Source organism: Corvus kubaryi, unplaced genomic scaffold, assembly GCF_017639235.1.
Source record: "Corvus kubaryi isolate FWS band 111438036 unplaced genomic scaffold, C.kubaryi_AGA036_p1.0 65226, whole genome shotgun sequence".
NCBI lineage: Eukaryota > Metazoa > Chordata > Aves > Passeriformes > Corvidae > Corvus > Corvus kubaryi.
The window spans coordinates 48,613-68,690 of record NW_024581851.1 but is presented as its reverse complement, the minus strand read 5'-3'; the positions used below and the strand labels follow the sequence as shown (position 1 = coordinate 68,690).

Sequence of the window (20,078 nt, the reverse complement as noted above, 5' to 3'; positions counted from 1 at the left end):
GTCCCAGAGTTCAGAGCTGGCTTGTCCTTTGACAGACAGAGGGAGAGGGAAAGGAACCAGTGCAGCCACGTAATAAATGTAGTTAATGGAACAAAGCTGGTGCCCGTTTACCTCAGTGGAGCTGATGAGGACAAGTTGTTCTCTGCCCCCATGTGCTGTGCAAGAACCTCTTTTGTGTGCAGGCTGCTTGTGCAGCTTTGGGCCCGTGTAAAAGCATCTTGAATGACACAGGCATGTGTCTGCCAGCCACTTAAATACGTCGCCTTGGAGAACCAGGTCTGTCGGTTTTGAAGTAGAGCTCTGTTGTAATTCCAAACTTTCTTAATAATCTTGGCACACAGTGGACTGATGAGATTTAATACCTGCCCTTTAAGCTTCATTTTGTCTGCTTCCCTGTTAAAAGTTCCTTGCAGCTGGGCATGAAATTACTCAGGTTGCCCCTTCTACTTGTAAGGCTTTTAAGATGTTGGCATCCCAAAACAAAGGGACAGTGGCTCTTGTGTGATGTGGCAGGAGCCTTTTGTGGGTGTGTGAGAGTGGACCTGGATTGCAGAAGTGCTGGCAGAAATTGCCACTTCACAGTTTGGGATAAAAATGAGGCAAACCCTGTTCATGATGAGTAAAAGTGAGTAATAGTTTTAATATATTAAGGCTGTGTAAGAGGCAAGGACACAGGTTTGCTCTGATTTTGTCATGTGGAATGGGAAGAAGTGGTCCCTTGGTTTAACTCTTCCTTGCCCTCTGAAGAGAGTTACATGCAGGTGCCTGTGCTTATTGAAATCTTACCAGGGTGATATTTAGTGTTGCAGTGGATTGGCTCAAGGAAAGCCACCACATGGAGCTGTGATGAAGCCATCCATGAACTGCATATCAAAGACTGATCATTCTCTGGTGTTTATAATGCAGAACATCTGTCTCAAATGCCAACTTCCAAAATATTTCTCTGTGTGCTGATAACATGGTGGCAGTTGTGGAATGCAGCTTTACCATTTTTGATGCTCCATAACAAAATCATGAGCTCAGGGGTATATGAGTATTATAATACATTAACATAAAAGTACAACTGTTTCCTGAAAAAACAGGAATTCCTCCCAGCACAAGTGAAGAGAGAGAGAGGGTATTGTCAGTGGAGGTTTGCATATTGTACTGCAAGTGTATTTTGACACTAGAAACTGAAGAAATGGGAAACTAGATATGTCTGGGGAGTAACTACTAATCTACGTGTCAGGTTTGATACTGGCAGACTCTGTGGAACCAGTAGCTCAGATCTCCGGAGGGCCGGCGGAGCCCTTGACCTTCGTAGCGGCAGATGAACGGTTGTTAGTGCTGGGGGTTGATCCTGGGCAGAGGGATGGGCAAAGCTCAAGCATGGAAGTGGTGCCTGTTTTGCATAGATAGAGGATGTCTCAGAGCACTAATGCATTGGAAGGGTTTCCCCTGGTTTTCTTGGCTGTTTAAATAGTGCTGCCCCTTGGCTTGACTTCTCTTTGGAGATGGACACGTTTCACCCCCCAGTTCTGCGGTTGTAATATGGGAGTCTCTAGACAAAAAACATGCAGTGTCAGCACAGGAATCATGTTTTTAAAAAAATCAAATTTTCTGGTTGCTCAGGCTGTAGAAACAGTTTGTCATGGAGCTCATTAAAATAAAAGTAAATGTTTTGGAGTACCTCATTTATATCATTGGTGATGTCATACGACAGTGACAAGTTTTTGCTCCCCAGAGGTCAGAGATCAGCTGTACGCTTTTGAGCACAAGATACATGTCCATCAAAGATGGCCAGCAGTCCTATTGACAGAGTAGAGAGAGCTTAGCAAGTCCAATTCAGAGTCAGCTTATTGGTAGTACCCATGGAGAGAGGCTGAGGGAATTGGGAGAGAGAGGAGAAAACAACAGGGAGATGTCACCACTGGGGGGTTTTGAGATAACTGAGACAAACTCTTCTCAGAGGGGAGCAGAGGCTCTTACCTGAGAGAGGAATTCCTGCCAGGAACTTCCAGGGAAAAATACCCGTGCCCCAGGCAGCTGCCAGCAGGGGCAGACAGAGGCACGGTGGGACAGGCAGTGGAGGGTACAGTGATGGTCCCACTACAGCGCTGGGAAGAGGGACCTGCACTCCTCTGGTGTGCCTGATGGACCTGCTTGGGAGTGGAGCTGGATTTTAGCTGCCATAGGTTTGGGAATGAAGTGAAAATAAGGCTGAACCTGTATAAAAAGTGAGAAGTCTCTAGAGAAGTCTTCTGCTGTTTAATTCTCTGAAAGCAGAGTGGCGATTGCACACCCGGCAGCTGCTGTGAAATTGCTGCTACAGATAAACAAAAATGGGATAGATTTTTTTTTACTTGGACTTTAGGGTGTCTGAAATGCAGATATCTATTCTTTTGCACCCAATTCCTGTTTGTAAGCAAATCAATTAAGGACACAAATGGATCTTGAACTTTGGAAATCCTCATTCACACACTTCCATTAGGTATTAGATCTGGAGCAGGTGTTGTTTTTCCTTATCAGACTTTGGGTTCACAGTGAATGAGGAATAAGTGCACTGGTGGTCTATGAAGATGAAGCAAAGTAATTGAGATTTCTGTATGCACATTACCACTTCAAATACTGTTGGCACTCAAGGAAAAAAAAAAAAAAAGGAAGACCTCCTAGGACTTGAAGTAGCAAATTACTCATCTCACGCTTTGCTGTGGCAGATCGTGGCTTGCTTTATAGTAACATTCTTTTTTCCTGCGCTTGGCTAATTTAGACACTCCTCTGAAAAGAGGTGCTGCATGGAGTGCAGTGGAGTTGAGGTAGATTGGAGAAAAGGATTACACTTTGCATGTGGAGGCAGTGAACGTAGGCTGCAGATAAACGACATGGGTTTAGAGCGATCATTGCTGCTGCAGCTTGATTATTTTTCTCAGGGACAGGTGCTGGCTCTCTCCTTACTTTGAAGAACTACAGTACTCGTGTCTGCACCATGTTTTCTATAACATTTGTGCTCTCTTCTGTTCCTCCACTCCCTATCCACCTTCCTTTCTCTCCCAAAAGCAGGATGCTGCGATCGTGGAACTTCTGAGTCTTCAATATGCAACAGGTTGTGACAAGGGCACCCCTATGGCCTATCCAAATACCCATATCATGTACTTCATGCATATAAAAGCATCTGCTCCAGACCTTTAGAAACGAGGGTTGAGAGGAGCTGATGTGGCTTTGGGAGCAATCAGAGCTAGGAATAATGTAGGATTGTTCTTTAGGTTAACAGGTTAATGTAGGAGCTTCTTTAGGTTAATAAGCAGATGTTTGAAGCTGTTTCATCACTAAAAGGTGTGCTGAGAGCCAGCTGGGATTGCTTGCTTGGCCTGGGCAGTAGAGGAGTGCATGGCAGGGCTGGATATGTGTGCTGGGAAACCAAAGCTTGTCCCAGCTAGATGTCCAGCCATATTTCTCCAGGACTGCATCTGCTTTATGAACAGGCAAGGCAGGGGAAGAAGGAATATTATATGATTTGTAATAAGGTGGCCTTTGCAGTGGCCTTGCCCTTAATGACTTTTATTTTCACAACCCTAAACAAAGTTTATCGACACTTAGTCTGTGAACTTTTACTTGGAATATCAAAATATTTGTAGCTTTTTTCTTTGGAGGGGGAATAAATTACCTGGTTTCATTTGGCACTGGTGGATATGTTCCTTTCTTTGATAAAGAAGCAAATTTGCTTTAGATTCAGTTTCTTGAACTTGTAGAAAAAATGTATAGCATTGAAACACTAGGAATTAATCTAAATAGCCAGTGTGAGGTGAAAATGCTCCCTATGCTTTAATTGGAATGGCCTGGTGAAAGCCAGTTCCCAGGCTGCCTCCCTCACTAACTGCCCACCTTGTGGCAGATTGACATAATTCCCCTGTCCCTGGGGAACCATAATAGAGCACTCCCTGAAGTGCTCAAAATCCCAAAGGGAAATAAGGATCTCTTTTTCTTTTCTTTCCCCCCTCTTTCTTTTTTTTTTTTTTTATTTTTTAATGGGGTTTCTGGAGTGCTTATATTCATCCAGAGGATTGTGGCTATTAAATAGAGGGGGTTTTAAAGGTTTTTCTAATTGCCACGCTTCCTCTCTCTCCCCCCTGTTAAGTGGCTTTGGACAGTTGCAGAACTTTGATTTCAAATTTGTCTAATCTCTTGAAATATCTAGGTAGGGAAAACTATTGTAACTGAAAATGGCTCTGATTTTTTTTTTTCCCCTTTCTTCCATTTTAATAGATATGTTTAGTCTACTTTAAAAGCTTTCTGGAGAACCTTTTCTAAATGGCTAATTTAAGCTTGTCAGGTTTTAATTATAATCTCTCTATACACAAGTTAAGATGCTTAATGCTAGTGAAAAGTTCTGAATACAAAGCAAACCTGTGTCAAGTTGCAGAGCACTCTTACCCGTCTTAATTGCTTCTGGTCTGAACTTTAACCTTAACTCTCCCATCTGTCTTACAAATTCTCTTCTCTCATCACAACCACTTTCTTTTCTGTAGAGTGCTGAGGATCTGTCTTAATTCGGCAGGAGTTTCAGTCTGGAGAAAAACTGCCATCAGGCTGTGGATGTTCAGATCTTCCTTTATCCCACTGCAGCACGATGCCTGTTCCTGGAGTGCAGCCCTGCTCTCCCAGAGAGCCCAGAGCATTCCCTTACCCCTCCTAGAACAGGACAGCTCATGGGAGATGGGGTACTTCAGCTGTAGGGGAAGTGCCCTGGATCCCAAATATCTTGACAGCTTCTGGTCTCAGTTAAAATCTCTTCCCAACAAAATCAGTATGGCTTTTTTTGTTGTTGTTGTAGTTGTTAGCAGTTTTATTCCTTTAGTTAGGCAGTTTATTCCTTTCCAGGACTGTTGTCTGCCTTGTTTTCTAGCTGTGACCCAGCCTTTGTGGCAAAGGTTAGTTGCATCTTTTTCTTAGATAAGAATGGGTTTCATTCAAGCTTAGAAAATTAGCCTTGAAAATACTCAGTCAGTGCAGATTCCTTCTGGAGAGTGCATTTAAAAGTTTAAATCCAAAATTGATTTGGAAGTGCTCTAATCTAAAATAACCCTGATGTTAGCATTGTTGTCTGCAACTCCTGCTAGCCCTGGCGTTCCGGTTCAGCGCGTTGGCACACAGTTCCCTGATGCTGTGAAATTGAGACTCATCTGGAGATACAGCGTTTTCTAAAAAGGATTGCAGGGCACTTAAGACTCCTTATTTCATTAGTTCAGTGAAGGAGTTCTTTGCAGCAGTCAGGAGTCTCATGATGAGGTGGGTGAAAACTGAGCAAATCAAGCGGCGGACGCTCCTGCGGAAATGGAGCAGAGGGAAAGCTGCTCAGTAAGTTTCTTGGCCTGGAAGTGTGGCATTTTTGGAGCTGAAGGTTAGGGGTTTAGAATTTCTCTTTAGTCTGAGGTTTCAGGCAAAGCATTAGTAGCTACATATCCGGGCCAGACTTCAGGAGGTACATTTCAGGAGGCTTTCTGTTCTGCACATTGGGTTGGGTCATACGATTATTATGTTTTTTCATTGTTTCTGGCCAAGTGTAACCACCGTCATCTTCACGTACGTTGGTGAGAATTAAATGGAGCATAAAGAACTGAATTGAAGAGCAGGCTTGCACTTTTAAGGGGATGGGTTGCTGCATAGTGGTAATCATCCAGAGGAGCAGGATGCATTGAAGAAAAGAGTGAAGTGTGAGTACCATCCAAAGTGCAGGCAGCAAGTCATAAATTCTTGTAGTGGTGGTGGTCTGAAATTCAAGGAATAGGATTAGAGAGCTACAGTAGGTTAATGAAAATGGCTCCCTCAGGATCAGCTTGAGTTCAACTCAGTGGTCAGTCGTAAGAGGAGGAATGTCTTGTGCAATTCCAACTTCTCATCCATATTCTGAACACTGTGATGCTCTTGAATGCTTAATAGAGTAGAATATGCTCTGTTATGATATACTTCATATGACTTCTAGGATGTTTTAATGCAAACTAAATGTCATGCTAACTTGCCCCAAACCCGTAGTGTTCGCTTTATTCTGGAATATATGAATTGCAGCAGGGTTTTCAAAGCCTTCCTTGGACATATCAAAAAAAAAAGAAAAAAAGGGAACGAAAGAAAAAAGTCTTACAATTTTACTTGTGTCTTTCCTGTTGTCCAGGGAAATAGTGCTCAAATCCTGCCTCTATACGTCACCTCAAAGGAACTCATTATAAAATGAGTATACAACAGCCAAGAAACCACTTTTCATTCTTATCAGCATATTTTCTTGTAAAGAAGGGTAGCATTAATGGCCAGCTGTGGCTTGTGAGCCCTGAATTAATCAGAAGTGAATAATAAAAATTAATTTGAGGCATATAGTTACTAGCCAACTGCAGCTATAACAAATGTTTAATGAACAGCTTTGCACTGGGGTCTGCATACCTTTTCCTGGGAATGAAAGGGGAAATGTCCAAGAGCGGGACTTTCTCTGTCCTAATTGCAGCAGCAAAATGGGGTTGAGTAAAATCTGACTGTGGAAGCAAACTGTGGCTCAGTAAGGCTTAAGTTAGGCCTCAGTAAGCAGAAGAACAGAGGCAATGAAGTATTTAGCCTCTGCTTTCTCTGCTTTCTCTATCTTCACAGCATTAAGAGAACAACAACTTTGGTTGATATTATTTGCAAGGTACAGCAAATTCTTTCTGACAAACATCATCCTGCCCTTTATCTAGTCCTGAAATATTAAACTGCTTTTGCCAGAGCCATCAGGAAGGGAATTGTGCTCTCTGGGGTCAGCACTGGGAGAGGAAGGATTGGTTGTTGGTGGGCTACACTTTGTATAAACATCTTGGGTCTTTGTCAAACTGCTTGCAAGGCCAGGATATCCAGGGACCTCTTGTAGCTGAGTGTCGGCACCATACTGGTCATGGGCTTTTGTCTGGTCCTTCTCAGACAGCAGCTGTACCTGAGCAGAACACACTCTGCTCCTCTTTGTGGCTTCTGCTGCAAAGGACAAGACAGTTCTGGGTCTCCATCCCACTCGAGCTCTCCTCTGCCTCCCAACCACCCCTGGGTGCATTGAGGAGTTTGGAAAAAGGAGCAAGGCAAAACCTTCAAGAGCTAGTAGTAGGACTTTCAAGGTAATTTCAAGCCCCTGGGGTCTGACTAGGCATTCCACACTGCAGGTGTGGATAAATCCAGTAAAGCTGCACTAGATGTGAACCATTTTTGACACCTCTTCTGAGACTTGTTCTTGTGCAGCTGAAGCTTACCAAAGCAGCTCCACAAATTCCACGGCCTTTCGGAAGGTTGTGTAGTGTCACTCGAAACTTCAGGGCTTGCAGAAGGTTAGGGTATTATTTATATCTACAGTGGTACAAACTCCACTTCCTCAGTCAGTATTTATTTATTGGTTTGCTCACCAGTGCACGACTGAGACTGAGAGTCTCCACACACAGGCACTTGGAACTGTGACCACCTCAGCCTCTCTCCTGCAACAGGAAAAACACACCACTTGGATATAATTGAGGCGTGGAAGAGATGGGATGCTCCCTTAACCTTGGTTTTCCTTTGCTACTTTCATGAGACAAAATTCCAGTCTGCTTTGTTTTTCAAGTCAGCAAACTGATTATATATTGTAAAAGATCGGTGTTTTCATGGGTGAGTAGTAATTACTGAGTAATGGCTTAAAACATTTCCTGAAGGAACATAAAGCTGTTTTTAAAAGTCAAGAGTACATTAAAAGGATTACCATGTAGATTTGATTTTTAGATAACACTAAAATGGATCCCAAATGGACTTACGAAAAGGGATGCTATCTCTTTTAATGGAAAGTGCATGGTCTGACAGCTCAGCATGCAAATGGTCCTGCAAAGGACTGTCTGTTGTGTTTTTTCCATTCAGCAAGAAGACAAGGAAATAGCTTGCCCTTCTCCTTTCAACTTTTAATAGCAGATGGGTTGCCCTGGTTTTGCTAGGAAAGGGAGAAAAGGATAGGTTTGGCGGATAACTGCATCTTTCTAAATCACTGGGGAAGTGTATTTCACGACTTCTGGAAGGTCAGTCAGCAGCAATTGTATCTCTTACACAGATTGCATTAAGTAGATAGATTCCCTCCACATTCTCCATAGGCAAATCTCTCCTTGTCTCTTACATGCAAATAAATTTTAGTCCTAGTATATTTATTACACTAATCTTGTGCACGGCATGAGCATCAGTGCTTGGCTTGGCAGTAAGTTTGGACAGGGCAGGAGGGGCCCTACAATATTCATACTACAATAACTTGCAATCACTATAGCATTTTCTATTTCAGAGTTGCCAGCACAACTTTCTGGTGATTGATGGTATAAAATATGCTTTTGGCTTGAGTAGGATTTCTTCTAGAAACATTTAAAGGAGTATATTCATATTTCATTAAATACAGAGCGCACCAGGATTCCAAATTCTTTTGTGGTATTGCGCAAATTATTATAGGCTCCAAAAAGCTTGAGAAATATCTATAAGCCTGTGAAAGCTTTAGATTGGATAGTCATCACTGCCTGCATTAAGGGCTGTGACAGATTGCTTCTTCAGTGTACACAGAGCAGAACATCAAATGGCCATTTGGCAGTGGGCACTGAAATTCTATTAAGGTTGCCGAAAGCTTAGGTTGACATTGTATACGTCTGCAAAGAGGCAGAAGAAAAGATGATGATGATGATGATTGTGCAATGATATAGTTCTATTCTCCTTAAAAGATTCACATATATAGCATGCCAGATCTTTCAGGGTGATGTTAATGTTTCACTGCTAAACCTGAGCTCCGCTGCGCCGTGCATCTTTGCTTGTGTCTTGAAACCTCCGTATGTTAAACGGGCCCTTTGAACTGGGAGGTGAGAATTGTGCAGTATTACACATGTGCCTGGAAATAACAGAGGAGTTTTTACTTCTCAAACACTCTTTGGGATATTTAACTTGATATCAGGTTTTTCCATTTGATTTTCTTGCCTTTTGGAAAAGGGGGAAGGAAACAAACCCCCTCCTTGTGTTTAATTTTGGTACATAGGTTATTCTTAAAAGAGCTGAAAAGTGAGGCATGAGTTGTTACTTTTGTGACCATTTGACTCAGAGACTCTTCTTCCACTGGTTTTCTCTGACACCCAAACCCACTAAATAGACAGCTTTTGAGCTTAGTGTCTTTTCAATGGTCACCTGCAAATTGATGGAATATTGAGGAATATGGGATGAATTTCAGGCCAGTCATCCCTAATAATAGTTTTCTCATCTGTTTCTCATTCCCAATAATGGTTTTCTCATTCTTATACCACTGAAAAGTTGGTTTGAGGGTAGTCACTCCATTGCCAGACTTTCTTCTACTACAGACACTGAAGGAGGGAGCTGGCCACCTGAAATAAGGGTCTTTGCCAGACTGCAGTATGCTAAATTGTAACTAATGGAGAAAAGTTGATCAGAATGTTCTCAGATTAGGCTGAAAGCAGAAGAAATTTGCATGTCTTTGTACTGCTTCCAGGGCTTCAAACAGTAAAAATGGATTTTACTGAAACACTGGATGTGCTAAGAATAAACTTTGGACACGTGCCAATTACGAAAAATTAAAGCTGAAACAAACATATTTTATGAGCACAGGGAAAACATTGCTTCCTGAAATGATTTATAGAAACCGTCTTGCAGCAACAATTATTATGGTTTGTGTTTAGTCCTGCTGCCATGTGTTTCTTTATAGCTACAGGTTGGCCTCTGGTAGGAGCAACTCTGTAATTGAGAGAGGCTAAAAACAGGTATTGGAAGACCCAAAACTTGTGAAGAAAATGAAAATCTGGATTCTAACCGTAAACCTCATGTCCTGAATCAGGACCTGCATTGGTACAGATTCAAATGATGGCAATGATTATTTTGGATATGGTAGCATGTCTGAGCAAATGGCTTGGAAACAGGGTCCCTACATATGAGATTGGAAGCGGGTTTTAGCCACTCGTGAAGCTTTGGGTTACTTTTAGGCAGCTGAAACTGCCAGGAGACACTACACTCTAAAATGTATTTCTCTACAGCCTGTCATGAAGTGTATGGACAAAAAGAAATTGCTGTGTTACTGGGCAGAGGACTATAGAGTAGTTAAGATAGAAGTGGTGATCAAAATGTTGTTTCTCCCATTAACTGCCCTCTCCAACTACTTTTTTGCCATTCTTGGGAGATTTGTTCAGTAATGATTCGGAAGAAAGAATACCACAAATGAATTGCTAAAGCAACTGTAAAAATCACCAGCTGCATATTGCAGCATGAAACTGGAAATGAAAAAAGATTGTGGTTACCCATTGAATAATTCTGATGAATGGTCAACGGCTTACTCATAAGCATTTAGTTGCAAGTACTCAGTGTTCCAAATGTAACGTTTTAATTGGATATACAGATGACAGGATGAGTTTCACCTTGCTGGCCGTAATTCTTCTGATGAAATTCTTGGTGAAGATGCCCGAGACAGCGTACTCTCCATTCAGTGGGAGTGCAAGGTCTGGCTTGTTTCACAGTGTGCAATATTCATAGAAGGTGAGTAATACAATACTGGGAACACAAAGTGAGTTTCTTTTTAAGGGAATGAAATTCACTGCATCTTTTTGGCAATGACTGTCTGCATTTACTTAAATGGATGATGCAGGGCTCTAATGCTTTTAAATGATATCAGATCCTCTGATAAAAGACATAAGACTGCAGCCTATTTATTGTGATGAGACAGGAGTTAATAAGATTACTCCCACTCTTCAGTTACTTTTTCATCTTTTGCAGCCAAATGCTGGGGTTTTTGTTAGCAGGCAAAAGGAGGTCAGTTCATTTAAAGGGTGTTGATGCTAGAAATAAACATATTTTTCCCCTCAAATAGAACTCTGAAACCTAGGCTCAATTGCCCAACTGCCAAACCCCTGGCCTTTAAACCAGAATTGCTTTTAGCACTGGAATGCTGCATCCCTATAATAACCACTTATATAATTCTTAAAAAAACCCTTAAAAATAATAATAATTTTTTAAAAGTGTAATGTAAACCTTAATAACTGTGGTGTTTGGCAGAAGAATGTTCAGAAATGTGGGGGCAGTGCCTTCAGACACTTCATTCAAGGAAGAATTTGTGCTGGAGAATAAAAACATAATTCCAGTGCTGTGTTGTGCAAGGTGCTGTACAACCGGGAGTGATTGTCACAAACCTTTTGGAGACTAGAAGTGTGTGCATAGTTATTTGCTTTGTTGTTGAGCAAGCTTTTACTCTTATGGTAGCAACTCTGAGGAAAAGTTTTGGTGTTTTAAAAAAAGAAAGCCAAAATAACAACAAAAAAACCACCCCCCAAACAAAAGCCCCAACAACAACAAAAAAGCCAACACCAAAAAACTTGTCGAGGGAAAGAGTTAAAGCCATCTGCCTGAGAGCATTGTGTAAAACATACACACAATGTTGGGGAAATAAGCCAATTATGTGTGCTTCACAGGAGGTGGGGGACTGACCTTTGTGTATAATTAGTTCTTTTATTTAAAGCAAAGATTTTGAATAGAATAACTAATTAGCTGTCATAAATGGCAAATTGAAGATTTTGGCCGGATTCCTTGGGGAGTGTGGGAGGATGTCCCTCCTCCCAGCCCGTACTGTACGCTCTGGCTCCCCTCATTAGGGTTGTTTTTAGTTCTCCGCAGTGGTAATGAGGAGTGCAGCGGCGGCACTTCTCGGAGCCCCCTCTAATAAGGCATGAAATGCAGGTGGAACAGAGCTGCCTCCAGCTCCTGCCGCCTTCTCCCAGCACATGTGGGTGTAGCCAAGGGCTCGGGGAGAGAGGGGAGGCTGAGGGGGGCAAGTTGGAGTGGAGGGGGTCTGAAAAGTCCTGGTGATATCACCTGTGTTTTATGCTCTGGACTGGAGTGTATAAAATACAGGCAAGCTGCTAAGCCTTGAGGCATATATCATTAGCTAGCAGTCCCCCATTACTCTTTCAGGCCAATTAACCTTTAGAGTTGCATTAGAGAAATTAGGTGGTGAACTTCCTTGCTTTCAGAAGGGACCTCTAGCTCTCTTGCAGACCAGAGCACTGTGGAGCCGTGCGCCGTAGGACCAGTGCAGATAACTGTTATTTAAAAGGTCTGCCATTTATGAAAAGTTCCCAGGCTCTCTTGGAAAGGAAGCTTTATGAACAGTGCCCTTAGAGGAGCTGCAGCTGATTGCCATGTGAATAGAAATATCAGTAAAATGGCTTAGAAAAATTTTGAGGTGTACTTAGTGGACACTTGTGTTATAAAGCCAGATGAATCATTTTACAGAAGGACTCCAACTGAGCAGATACGGGCTGATTAAAGCTTGTTTGTCTGGCTGTGAATAGAGGTAAAGTTTGGATTACTCACTACAATAACAGCCTCTTTAGACACAGACATAAATTTCAGTATGTCCAGAGGTGGTGTCTATAATTTTTTAATGTGTATTGGAGATCTGAGCACTCAGAGCGCTCGGGTTTAGTTTTGTATTTACCAGCAGCAAATCTATTAAGTTGTAAAGGGCAAAGAACGGAGTGTAGGTAGACAGAAATAGAAAGGATTCATCTACTGTTTCTAAGAAAAGAGAGCACTGGTTATCTAGCAACAGAAGAGGAGAGAGCAACTTGATGGTACTTCCAGAATTTGGCAATAATCAGTGTTCCCTTGTGATCACATATTTAGATATGTGAGTGTCCAGCTGTTAATTTTTCTAGTTCTGCAACCCTACTCCTCATTTTCTAATCCTTGCCCACAGAGCACACATGAAGTTGTTGAAGGTGACCCCTTTGTTTCTTGACAGCCCCTTAACAAATTGAAGTAGGTATCTTGGCATTTTTAGGCAAGTACTGGGGGAAAAACGTGCATAGAGAAACGAAGCAGCATCACAGTCTTGCAGTGGGGAAAATTCCGAAAAGAAAGAGCAGTTCTCTAGGTGGTTTCTGCCTGCAGAGCCCAGGCTGCTTGAGGTCTGCTGGAAGTGGGAGGCAGCAGGAGGAAAGCAGGGTTTGGTGTTGATTGTGTCCTCCCTCTGCAAGCCTCTGACTGTGAAAAGGGTTAAGCTTCTGAGATGCTTCTCTCTTGTTGCTTGGAAATGACATGGCAAGTGTTTGAGGAACCCTTGCTGATCAAGTTTGGCAGTTTTTGAAATTTGTTTCACGCCTTGCCTGCTGTGTCAACTCACCAGCTAATTGCAGCTGCAACTTTCTGTAGTGGCTTGTGTGCTCCGTGAAGACCGGTTGGTTGGGATGTCAGAGGGAAATCTCACAGCCCAAAATGTAATTTCAAAACACTGAACCTGACCAGCAGAGGCTGACCTTGCTCGTTATTATCTGAGTGGGAATAGCAGCTTTGAACATCATATGATCTCTGAAATGGTACCTTTTTTCATTAGAAAGCCCCCTGCTGAACGCTGACCAAACACATAGCTTTTTTCCTTGCTTAAGGTACTGCTTAAAAATATATCTATACCTGTTCCTTTGCTAGTTATTAGAAGCAAATCAAAGTGTTACATTCCCCTTACTCGCAGGAGCCTCTCATAAGACAGTGGTGCTCTTGCAATAGCGAGGAGCTCAGATGGCTTGGCTGCAGAGAGCGAGGGCTACCAGGGCCACAGATGGAACAAGAACTGCCCGTGCAGTCAGCCCTCAGCCATCCGGGCCTGCTTGCCACAGGACACCCTCCCAACCTGCCCTAAATGGTCAAACCAGCTTCTCCTAATGGCCCAGCCAAGGTTTCATCCCTGCACAACTGCCCTCGTGCTTGACGATGCTGCTGCAGTGTAACCCTCTCTCTGGGTGAGGGCAGCTGTACCTCTGAAAGGGCACTGCTTTCAAAGGTGGGGCCTTGGGAAGTCCCATCTGGTTGAGGATCTTGTATTTCTGAACCACAGAGCTGATCTCTAACCCCACCCACGCAGCAGGCCTCCTGAGCAGGGGTTTAAGGTGTGCCGGTTATCTGGAATCTGTGTCTTTCCAGATGCAGGATCCTCATGATACCTTCACAAACATTGCAAAAGAATTGTATGATGACCCTGCTCCTTGTGAGAAATGCTCCTCTGCCTCTAACACAGAGGTACACATGTAGAGAGCCTGTTTGAGGGGTGAGTAATGACTTGCTGGTGTCTGGGGCTCCTATCTAAAAACATAATTCGCACATCTAGGTCCTAGTTTTCATAAGTGCGAACTATTTTCTTTCATCACTGGTACTGATCTCACACAGCTTGCAAATGCAAATTCACGGGCTCACTCTTCTCTGCCTCACAACAAGGCAGCCTCTTCTCACAATGTGCTGCCGTGGAGTCGGGAAGAGCATGGAAATTACTCGAAAATTGAAGCTTCTCTTTGCTACTAAAATGTACTTTGGATTAAAAAAACAAACAAAACCAAAAAAAGGTGTGTCTAGAACCATGGGGCCACTTCCCTCATTCTCGTAAGAAACTCTCACCAGGCGTGCAGGACTTCTGCAGTCTGACCCCTGGCACCTGGAGCATAATCCACTTCTGATGCTTCCCTGTCTTCTCCCTCTTTCCAAACGTGTGTGTGTTTCTCTGTGGCTTTGTATGTAGAATTTCTCTCAGCAGCATTACAGGTTGCATATGTGACAGTCTAACACGGGTTTTCACTTAATTATTGCAGATTTATCACTGGCATCAAAAGTTTGCTTCTAGGGATTTGGCGAGCAGGTTTTGAGTGTGCTGCAGGAGAGGGCAGGAGGCCTCTTTAAGCCTTTAGGGTTTTTGAATGTTACTTGGCCTGTCTCTGTGCTGCTGAGACCACTTTGATTACAGATGGATCAATACCTCGCTGTTTGTGTGGAGGTGTCTTAAGTGTTATTGTCATCTGCTCGCAGCTCTGACAAAGCAATTATTACTGTGCGAGTGGTGGGTTTACATGTGCTGACCATTAGGCGCTCTCAGGTCACCCTGGCTTTTAAGGAAAGCAGCACATGTCACTTACTGCAGTGGCACTTGCTCGGTCCTCTCTGGTTAAGGGACTGTTAATAATTCTATTATCAAGCTGCTACTTTCTGGGACATCCAGCGCTTCCTATAGAAAGGGTGGATTAACGTTGTGTAACAGTATATAACCAGTGACACCTGCTACTGTGCCACAGTGTCCCTTCTCATCATCTCTGCATTGCTAAAGCCCACAGTGTGCTTCTTACAGGCCCAGCATTGTCATTTTTAGTGACTGACACCAGTAAAAATAAAAATCATAACAAATTAAATCAAGGCTCTAGAGCAAATGCAATTCTGGCGTCTCAGTGAGTTAATTTCTTCTTTCATCATTTCCTGTCCTGTCCCTCACCTTGTTTATTTTTCCACCTATTGATTCCATGAAGTCCTTTCCTGCCTCGCTCTTAAACTGAGAAGAGTGACAGGTATCACGGCTGTGCCAGTGCTCACCGTGGCAGGCACTGGCTGCTTGGAGAAAAGGAAAAACCTGGAGACAGCACGGAGAGGAAGGTGGCCACAGCAAGTCTCCCCCAGCCTCCTGACCTGAGTATGCTGTCACCACCTCATACCCAGCTATGCTTGCTTTGCAGTCCCAGCAGGGACTTCCAGGGAGGAAGAAACTCCTGGCTTTTTGCTACTGTCTCCATCAATACATGAGGAGGAGGAAAGCTCTGCTTTGCTTAAAGAATGTGGCTTCACTAGTGGCAGAGGGGCACTGGTGCAGTTGTTCTCAAGGGTATTTGAATCACATTTATTTTGGAGCAGTCCCTGGCCTGCTCTGGTTTTCAGTCAGGCCTCTGTCACCAACAGGATTCACAAGAGAGGAAAAACAGTGGCATAGAACATCTTTTTATACCCACTCCTCTCCCTTCCCCATCAAACTTGATTCAGCCAAGATGCTGGACCGGGATGGGGGGGTTAGATACACTGATGGTTCTTCTGCTCTTTTTAATTGTCTGTGGCAGGTAATTAACAACACAAGGGTACAGCTAATGAGGGGAAAAAACAAATGTTGAAATTGCAGCCAGTTTATTCTGCTGCAAGATGCTTGTTAGAAAAAGTCAGGTGCGTTGTGTCAGTCCTACCCTTAGGAAAAAAGGGCTGCGTTCCTGCAAGTGTCGCACTCCCTCTTAGCCTGCGACAGCAGATGAGGTTAGAATTCCTTTGACTGTCAGCTCCTTGCAATGTGAGCTCCTTGTAATGGCAGCAGCAGCAGTGTTTGCTCACAGATCTGCCCCAAATGCCGCAGCCTGGCCGAGCTGTTTGGATGTCCTCTAAAGGAGGTGCTGTGTTTGCGTTGCAGGTGTGCCCATGTTATCCGTACAACCCAAAGGGAAGCAGAAGGGCTGCGCTGGCTGCAACCGGAAGATCAAGGACCGCTACCTGCTGAAGGCTCTGGATAAGTATTGGCATGAAGACTGTCTAAAGTGTGCCTGCTGTGACTGTCGTCTTGGAGAGGTTGGATCAACTCTTTACACAAAAGCAAATCTCATTCTCTGCCGCAGAGATTACCTGAGGTAAATAGAGGGACGTACTGTGGGCTCTTCCCGAAGCCTCTCAGCGTGCTGCCGGCTGTCTGGCTTCCCAAAGCTCTCCTGTGAACACGTGTGCTCGTGCATGGCCAGCCCTGCCCAGAAGAGACTGGAGTTTCTTCCACTGTCTAAGCAGGGCTTTTTATTTGCACTTAACGTATTTTGCAATCAGGGAGGTGAAATCCTGTTTTTAGGTGAAGGTAGAAGGAGGAGGTCATGACTTTTGTTATTATGGACTGTCAAGAACAAACTCTGCTTGCTGAGTAAATTAGGAAAAACTCTTAATTCTCCTTGCATATCAACTGAGACCTGACCAAACCTTTACCTTTTCTTTTTCAGTCATAGCTTTCAGACAGACTTCTAGTCTTGAGTAAGGTTCATCCCAAGGGGCTCTTGTCTCTTCCCTAACTAAACAGAGCAAAACTCCAAAATTACAGATCAACTTCAAAAAATGTTTCTGTCTGAGGAAGTCAGCAGAGACCATCACTAACTCGGAGCTAGAACCATCCTGTCAGTGTGTGTCTGCAATGCATAACACATGGGATTTTTTGCCTGGTGTATGGGGGTTTTGTGCAAGATACTTTATGCAAACATAAATGAATATTAATAAGACAGCAGGCCTAATGCAAATATTATTATGAGGGTCACACTGCAAAACACTCTGAGTTTTGCTTTGTTTTCCCTTTGGAAGAATGCACTTGATCTCCAGCTAATGTGTATGTTTTCTTTTATTTTTCCTCATGCACTGCTAGCATTTCCCAGGCAAGCTCAACCAGCAAAACATCTGAAGCAAAGCAAACCCGGCACGCTGCTGGAAGGCGGGGAGGTAAAATGCCTTCTAACCTTGCAGTGTTCAGGGGCTGCCTAGATTAGTGTCAGTGCTCAGATGCTTCATGTGTTGCAATGTAAAACGCATTTCTGAAAATCTTCAGTAAATATTATCTCAGTAAACTTGAACAAACAAGTTTCTCCTTCTAAAGATGAGAGATTAAGCGCTGAGCCAAACAGAAGGACTGAGTCTATCAGCTGCCATGTGGGAGCTGCCACCTTGCCCTTCAGCCCAGCAGTGCACAAGAGCATCCTGCTCACAGGAGGGTTTTGGAGCTGAAACTCTTCAGGGCACACATGAAATATCCCAGCTGAAATTCTGCCACACAGGCAGAAGTTGAAGCTCCATATCTGGTTAGGTGGGGCGTGTCCCCAGAAGTGAGGAGGAGCTTGGGTAAGGGTGAACACATCTGAGGTGGAAAAGACAGGATAAGCAGCCCGTGGAAAAATGGAACGGGTGTGATGAGGAAAGAGTCAACTATCTTCACTATAATGAAATAATTTTTGTACCTTCCCTAAATCTGAATATTTACTAATGTCACAAGTCACTTGCTCTGGAAGCATCCCTAACGCTGTCTGTGCTAAGGTAAAAAAAATTGAGCTCCAGAAGGTTCAAATTCAACACAGAGATTTCTACCCCCAAATTAGCATTTTGGTTCTTCTTCAGCTTAGCTATACTTTTTCTGTGTTGTGGACATAATTCTGATGTGTCAGTGAAGAATATTTCGGTTCTTCGCTTTGTGAGGAAGTCTTTCATTGCAGTATCACAATTGGGTCATGCTAGATACTATCACAAGGACCCCCAAAATCTCTTAGGAGAGCTACTTTCAGGAATAGTTTTGTTTCCAGGAAGAACAGCTGCATTATTTTCTGAAGTATTTGTTTGTACTTTATCTTGTTTATACATTATCTTTTCTTTATCTTGTTTGCACCCAGCTTGCCAAGTGATCCAGGTCTCTCCATCTGTCATTCTCCACTTCATTATTTATCACTTCTCTTGACTTTGTCATTTCTGGTCTTGAAAAAGTGTTATACTTGTGGTTTTGTTTTTTTTTTCTATTTGACCCTGAAGATAGATATTCAGCTTTATTCTATGTATTGCAGAACCCTGCTACAAATACTGAGCTGGACAGTGTTTCCAGTTTACATTTGCTTTTTGAGACCTGTGAGCTACCCCATGTTTTGTCCATTTAATAAGCACCGCATTGATTTTGGTTTATTCTAGTTTCATAACAAAAATAATGTGTGGCATCAAAGCAGACATGTTAAAGTGCCAAAGGACAGCACTATTGATGCTGTTAGGCTTAGAGGAACCTTTCTATATCACTGGAGTTGTAGAGCACTCCTTTCTTTCCTTGGTTTATCCCGAGAATGCTGCTTTGAGGTGGAAAAGCTTAATCTGTGATTTTCCCACTGGCCCCTAGATGATGTGAATTTTCTGGGGCACACCAGAAGCCTGTGCTGCAGATGGAAAAGAAGCCAGGCATTGCAGACCCCAGGAAATGGCCCATGTCCCAGCTTTGAGAAGAGAGGGCAGTTCATGATACGAACTATGGAAGGCAACAGTTGGGACTTGTGTTTGACCATGGCCATACAGCTTCTGTCACAGCACCAGTTAAATGTAGTCTCTGGAACAAACTTCTGTGCCTGAAAGGGGTCTTGTAACACCTCTGTCTCCGGTTTTCGGGTTGGAATAGTTCCTGGCCCAACAAGGGGGAAGTCTGTTGCTATTTGTGCAGCATGGCTAAACTGTGAAGACTTATGTGGCCTTTACATTAAATATTTCCCCCCATCTGAATTTAGGGTGTTAGAGCTTTGAGTGTTTTTGTTGGGAAGAACAGTATAATTGTCATATCCTAGGAAATTTGACCTGGACTCGGCTAGAAAGGAATAATAATGAATTCTGTAACAGTGTTGTTAATTAGCTTTCAGCTGTTTAGGCAGCTTTACAGATATCATGGCTTTTATTCTTACTAATAAGTAAATTTAGTTTATACTGGGTTTTTTTGGGGGGTTCTGCTGAATTCCTGGGATCTGTTCTCCTGAAGCTAAGAAACCCTTTCAGGCTCCCAGGATTGGAATAAGGGCATTGGTACACAGTCCCATATTTATAGAAATATAAAGCAATTTTTTTAGTTTAAAACATCTTGTGTTGGCTTCTACATATAATATTTCTTTCTCCCTCTATTTAACTATTAGTTCTATTAATAGAAGGAGCTAAAGTTGCCATCACGATCTTCTCTACTGTTTGTTCCCTCCTGGTAATTTGAATTTCTCTTCTTGGCAAATTAACCATTCCTGTCATTATATAATTCCTTCACATTAGTAGTTTTAGAGTTTCTATCCACGTTTTTTTTCCTTGTTGAACAACTCACAGTATTTGGTCTACTAGTCAAATTTCAGCAGAACTCGTTCCTAAAAACAAGTTTTCATACTTCACAATGTAGTTGCACCCCAAAGGACTGGAGAACAGTCAGAGGAATTCAGCCAGAGGGCTCCTGGAATAGTCTGTTGGCAATTTGCAGCTCTGGGACCCTCCTGTGCCACCCCTCCTGAGGGCAGGTGTGGATGAACCACGGCCACTGCAGGGATTGGGGCGAGGGATGGACCTGTGGCAGAGGGTCGGGACAGGAGCACGGCCAGCTCCGTCCCCGCTGTGGCAGCGTTCCTTTGGAGCTGGCTTTGTCCCAGGCACTGGGAGCACGGTGGGCTGCCAGCTGTGTGTGCTGATCCTCGGTGGGTTTTCAGCAGCAATCTTTCCAACGTGTTCCAGGAGCTGCGAGCCGACCGCAGCCTGAT

At 43.3% G+C, this 20,078-nt stretch overlaps 1 protein-coding gene across 1 annotated transcript in view; it reads left to right on the top strand.

The window, feature by feature from the left end:
- Nucleotides 1-20,078, top strand: part of LOC121673127 (rhombotin-1) — a 54,294-nt gene that overhangs the window by 22,556 nt on the left and 11,660 nt on the right. The window contains exon 2 of the mRNA XM_042046196.1: nucleotides 16,223-16,436. Coding sequence (XP_041902130.1) covers nucleotides 16,223-16,436 — 214 coding nt within the window. The remainder of the gene's footprint in view (nucleotides 1-16,222; nucleotides 16,437-20,078) is intronic.